The sequence below is a fragment of the Micromys minutus genome, assembly GCF_963924665.1.
Source record: "Micromys minutus genome assembly, chromosome: 1".
In the NCBI taxonomy this organism is placed as follows: Eukaryota; Metazoa; Chordata; class Mammalia; order Rodentia; family Muridae; genus Micromys; species Micromys minutus.
In genome coordinates, this window is record NC_137969.1 from 93,875,334 (window position 1) to 93,881,766 (window position 6,433).

The 6,433-nt window shown below is 35.8% G+C and overlaps 1 protein-coding gene across 1 annotated transcript in view; it reads left to right on the plus strand.

Moving 5' to 3' along the window:
* The window catches only part of LOC308438955 (cathepsin Q-like), a gene marked incomplete at both ends in the record, with an annotated part of 146,974 nt that extends 143,079 nt beyond the window's left edge, over positions 1-3,895 (plus strand). The window contains 6 exons of the mRNA XM_080940506.1: positions 119-245; positions 339-514; positions 1,324-1,548; positions 2,010-2,172; positions 2,876-2,990; positions 3,796-3,895. Coding sequence (XP_080796632.1) covers positions 119-245; positions 339-514; positions 1,324-1,548; positions 2,010-2,172; positions 2,876-2,990; positions 3,796-3,895 — 906 coding nt within the window. The remainder of the gene's footprint in view (positions 1-118; positions 246-338; positions 515-1,323; positions 1,549-2,009; positions 2,173-2,875; positions 2,991-3,795) is intronic.
* Positions 3,896-6,433: the final 2,538 nt, after the last annotated feature.

Here is a 6,433-nt window from a genome sequence, read left to right on the forward strand (position 1 = left end):
CTCTTTTATGTTGAGATCCCTATCTTTGCCTCTAGTCAGGTTGGACTTGTTGTCAGTATGGTCAGCTTATGCAGAAGTTTAACTAGAAAGAATTCCCTCCCATTATATTGTCATCCAGGAGAAAGAGATTCTGAAGAGAGCAGTATGGGAAGAAAATGTGAAAAAGATTGAACAGCACAACAGGGAAAATTCCCTGGGGAAAAATACCTTCATCATGGAAGTAAATGAATTTGCTGACATGGTGAGTATGACATGGATTGCCTCACACTGTGTTCTCTTGACATCTTTACATAAAGTCTTTTTATAATAGTCACTTCTATTCTTTTTATTGAAGACAGAGGAAGAATTCAAGGACACATTATCTGGGTTTATATTGCCAGTTCACAATACGGGGAAAAGTGTCTGGAAACGTGCACTTCGTAATATTTTCCCTAATTCTTGGTATTGGCGAGATGCTTTGCCCAAATTTGTTGATTGGAGAAATGAAGGCTATGTGACTGATGTGAGGAAACAGGTATGACAGTGTCACATGCCTCTCTTCCTCTTCTTTCTAATCTTCTTCCTCCTCCTCCTTTTCTGCTTTCTTCTACTTCTCTGCTCCTCCTGATTTTTATCTTTGTTGCTTTTGCTTGCTTTCTTGCTTGCTTACTTGCTTTTTTGAGACAGGATTTCTCAAATTCAAAAACTTTGGTTGCTCTGAAACTCAGTTGGAGACAATGCTGGCCTTGAATCCACAGAGATCCATCAGCCTCTGCTTCCGGAGTACTGGGATTAAACACATGTACCATCATGCCAGGCTATGCCCATTTTCTTAAACTACATGAATGACAAAATAGGACATGTCTATGTATTCAAATTGAATGTGGGGGAATTGGCAGTCATTTTTTAAATAACATTTTTCTCTTTTTAAAGCTTTATACATTTTACAGTGTATATTGGTCTTAGCAGTCTGCCATATGTATTCCCCAACTATTACTATCTTCATTTTATGTAGAATACAAGCTCACTTCAATTATTGGTCATTAATATCCCATAAAACTAGTAACTCCCACTCAAATGTGAGTGTGTGTGTGTGGGGGGTGTATGTGCTTGCGTGTGTATGTGCATATGTGTGTGTGCATGTGTGTGTGTGTGTGTGTGTGTGTGTGTGTGTGTATTGGAGTATGTGTATACTTACAGCATCCAATTTCTCTTAGGAGACTGATCACTCTTTCCTGTGGATTTATCAACTTCCAGTTTCATTTTCATTAATTATTATGCTGTCTATGTTGTTTCTTGAGTTAGTATTTGTATATGAATGACCATATTTTTTCCTCTAATTAGGGAAGCTGTAATTCTTGTTGGGCTTTTCCTGTGACTGGTGCCATAGAAGGACAAATGTTCAAGAAAACAGGCAAACTGATCCCACTGAGTGTGCAGAACCTAATAGACTGTTCTAAACCTCAAGGCAATAGAGGATGCCTTTGGGGTAATACATACAATGCCTTCCAATATGTTTTTCATAATGGAGGTCTGGAGGCTGAAGCAACCTATCCATATGAACGAAAAGTAAGTAGACTTCCTAAGTTGTCATTTCAGCTCACCTTGTAAGTAGGTGACAATTTTAGAGATCACACACTATCTTCAGAGCTTAGATTACATGGTAGAATCTCTTTATACACCATCACTGATTTTTTTATATAATGTTGGCCACAGTTTTTGGTGTAATGATATCCATATAAACTTTTTTCTTTCATGTACATGGAGAATATGGAAACATTTGTACACATAATTCAGAACTCTGTGTCACCCAATTTCTTATGAATAGGATGACTTATTGGTTGTAATTGAAGAGAAAAGAACTTATTTTTAGTTCCTAAACATGCGGTAACATTTTACTGCCCAGGATTATTTTTAAAACTCCTTACTTATATGTGCTCATTTGCAAAGTACAGGGTGATGTGGTTGTGACTCTTGCTTCCAGGCGGTAGAAGAAAGTAACTGAGTTTCCACTTCTTCATCTTTCAAAGGAAGGACTATGCAGGTACAACCCTAAGTATTCATCTGCTAACATCACAGGATTTGTGGTCCTCCCAGAAAGTGAAGATGTCCTAATGGATGCTGTAGCAACTAAAGGGCCCATTGCTACTGGAATTCATGTTGGCTCGGGGAGTTTTAGATTCTACAAGAAGGGTTTGTATATTTCTACATATTTGAAAATATGAAGAAACACTTGTGACATAACTACACTGTGACCTGTTCAAAGATCAGCTGTTATGTAAAAGATATAATGTAAAGGTTTGAGTTTTGGATTTTACTCAAACTCATGCAATACTTTTGAGTACTGAATTTCATCTGACATGAACCTCTGCATGAAAGTTAATATGACACACTTAATAAAAAATCACTGGCTTCCTAAATTTTCAACAGAACTTTTACATATGTGATGAGACAGTTTGTCTGAAATCAAATTATTACCAAGCCTTTGAATTAAGTTATTTATGCCCTGTAAGTTTAATTTGACATAGATCTAGTAATAAAAATACATAATATCAAGAGGTCATCTCATATTTTTATAGAGAATGGTAATCACCAAATCTCACTAATTTTATTTTCTTGGTTTTTATAAAACATGTATATGTGTGCATATGTGAATATTTATGTATTATGTATATATATGTGTGTGTGTGTGTATGTATACACACACATATATATATAAGTACATATATATTACTGATATATGTATATATATTCTTATGAAAAATTCAGAAATCTCATTATTTCCTTGTAGTTTATATGATTTCAGGGATCTTTGAAAATGCCTCCCTGTTGTCAGTGGCAGCACTCACTGTTATATATCTTTGCAACTTATGTCATTTTCCATTTTATCTGTCAGGTATTTATCATGAGCCAAATTGCAGCAGTACTGTGAATCATGCAGTTCTGGTAGTTGGCTATGGGTTTGAAGGAAATGAAACAGACGGCAATAACTACTGGCTGATCAAAAACAGGTATAAACTGACAAAAAATCCATATTTAAAATTCCAGGGGTTAAAGAGGTGGTTTAGTGGTAAGAGCCTGGACCCTCTAAAAGGCAATTCATGAAGAGACTTAAAGTTGCAGTCATTATTTTGATACACATCCTGGATAATTTTGACTCAATTATGGTAAACAAATTTTATTCTTGTTTTTCCATGTACATGTGTGTGGTCAGTCTGCCCATATACACGTCTTTATGCACATGTGTGTGTGTGTGTGCAAGTGCACCTATGTGGAGGCCTGGTTTTAACATCAGTTGTTTCTCAATCATTATAAAACTTCCATATTGGGGTAGTGTTGCTGGCTAATCTAGGAATCTATAATTTATTCTATGTAGCCATATTTCTACATGTATACCTTGTGTCCATATACTAAATACATTTATTATAGGCACAGGACAATGTCAATTTGGTTTTTAATAACCTTGAAGTTGAGCTCCACTCATTAAATTCTGATCTTTCCTATGACTCTAAAAGCTTGCTAAATATATACTATTGTGAATTTCTCATTCTTTATCTGGTTTCTAGGTTGTTATTGTTATGTTATTGGCATCAGTCTTGTCTTGGGTAAAACATGTTTTAGCTTTGATGCATGTATGTATAGAAATTCCCATTCTCAGCTGTAGTTTTCACATCATGTTAGAGGGACCACTTGAAACTCGGGAGTAGATATTTTGCTTTCTCTCATACTTCTGTTATGTTTTCCTCTTGGCAGTTACTGTAGTATGTCTATCATGTGGCATTATTTCTACTAAATGTAATATATGATTTCTTTCAGCTGGGGAAAACGATGGGGAATGGGGGGATATATGACGATCGCCAAAGACAAGAACAACCACTGTGCAATTGCTTCATTTGCCCAATACCCTACTGTGTGAGCAACCTGATGGTCACCAGGAAGCATGTAGCCTGAGACTTAATTTCCAGAAATGTGTCTTCCACTTCAGTGATCAGCCTCTGATGAATATGTTGAACTCTTACAGCCCACAATATTTACATTGTGATGTGAACTCTGGGAGCTTACAAATAATATTTGACATGAGCACTGTAACTTTTCCTTTCACTAATGAATGCTTATGTTTCCTAAAGCAACTTTAATTTCATGATTAATGGATATGCAAATAAAAACCTTTAAAAATTTAATTTTCTACCTTTTATATCAATTGGGCAGTTACTTTTTGTGATAAGAAATTCAACTCACCTTAGAGTTTGGATTGAGTGTTGGTCTCGTATTCAGGAGAAAAGGTGGGTTGATCCTCTGGGATAGATGCTTTCCTTCACTGGCTGTTGTTTGAATGCAAAGTTCTATATATCTTCAGAAACTCTTCTCTGAAAGACTATGTGATAATTTCTGAATTGGACATTTTCAGCTAACACAAATTCACCCTTTATATACTCATAGCCCTTCTGTAAAATGAAAGGTCACCATGTACTACTGCTTTGTGTTGCTCTGTGGCTCTTCCTTCTCCATGACTTCAAATGTGTATTAGCTTCCAATAAGCCAAGAAACCTTATTACAGTAGGCTTTGCTAAAGACATCAAAGCAAAAGTACAGCCAAGGACTTGAAAAGAGCTTATACACATCTTATAGATCCCCTTATAAAAGATATGAAGAAATTAAAGAAGACAGAAAAAAAAAAACAAAGGAAATGCATAAAACATTTTAACACCTAAATGTAGAAAGAGATTCAATAAAGAAATCTCAAAATGATGGAATTCTGGAAATGAAAAAATTAGGTATTAGAACATGAACCTCAGAGGAAATCTTACCAATAAATAATTATGGAGGGAAGTAGTATCATTTTCATTAAATTATATTACTTATGTTCTAAAAGTTGTTCTCACTTCCTATTTTCTCTCCTTGAGTTCTTCACCAAATGGCCTCTGGGAGAATGCTTGCCCACACACCCACTCACCTCCACCTCACTCTATCAGCATTCTTCTTCCCTGGGATTCAAATTTCCACAGGATTAAGAGCATCCCGGAACCCATGGAGGCCATACAAGTCAGTCCTCTGCTATACATGTGCCCAGAACCCTAAACCAGCCCATGCATGATTCTTGATTTTGGCTTATTCTCTGACAGCTATGAAGGGTCATGGTTAGTTGACACTGTTGTTCTTTTTATGGGGTTGCAATCCCCTGCAGCTCCTCCATTCCTTCCTCTAACTTTTTTATGGTATCTGACTTTAATCTAATGGTTGGCTGAAAGTATCTGCAGTTGGCTCCATCAGTTTCTGGTAGAGCCTTTCAGATGTAAGCCATACCAGTCTCCTGTTTGCACAAACAGTGTGGCCTCAGTAGTAATGTCAGGATTTGTTTTGTGTACATGAGATAGTTCCAAATTTGGGTTGGTTACTGGCTGACCTGGGTTTCAGTTTCTGCTCCATTTTTCCCTACATTTCCTTTAGACAGGACTAATTCAAGATGAAAACTTTTGAAGATGGGTAGGTGGATCCTGCTTCAAATGGGATCTATGTCTCTCTACTGTGGTGGTCTCTTCTGGTTTCATAACCCCAGTGTTGTGTATTTTGTCTAATGTCATCATCATTGAGTCCTGGTGGCCTCTCACATCTCAGATCTTTGGGACTGTCTAGCAGTTTAATCTACCACTTAATTCCTTCTTTCTGGCCCTTTGGGTATCCCTTTTGTCATTCCTGTGACTGTTTATGCTTGTCCCAGGGAGTGGCACTATAAAAAGGTGTGTTTTTTTGGAGTAGGTGTGTTCTTACTGGAAACTGAAGTGACTACTGAATAAAATTGGTAAAGTCAGAAATTTAAGGTGGTGCTAAAGACATTCTAGATTGAATGAAAAAGTAATACTCAAGTAATCCAAGCTTACAGGGAAATATTAAAGCTCTTCAAGTAGAAAAGTTCATACCACAAAATGCTTTTACAGAGATGTTGGAGCAACATCATGCTACAAACTTCATAACCTAAATGAAAGCATTAGAAGCAAGAACTAACACTCTAAAAAATTTAATTTCAAGAAATAATGAAACCAAAAGGTGAAAGCAGTAAAATTGTAAAATAAATAAAATAAATTTAAAAAATCAATGAATCAAAACTTGATGTTGGAAAACATCAAGAAAATGGACAAAACTTTAACTAAATTTTCTAAAAGATACAAAAATCCAAATTAAAATTTCACATAAAAGGCAGAACTTAAAAAGTTATCTGAAATATTCAGATAATCAGAAGGACATAGTTTAAAGCCAGCACTTCACTAAAAAGACAAGTTTAAAAACTGGAAAATTTTCTTGACATGTTGTCATTTATTAGGTTATGAGGATCAGGCTGGAATTTAAACAGACCTGTAGCCGTTTCTGAAGTAGAAGCATTCTTTAAGTTCTCAAAACTGAAGGAAAAAATAGAGACAAATATCTCAAGATTTCCAAATAAAAATTAATGCATGTT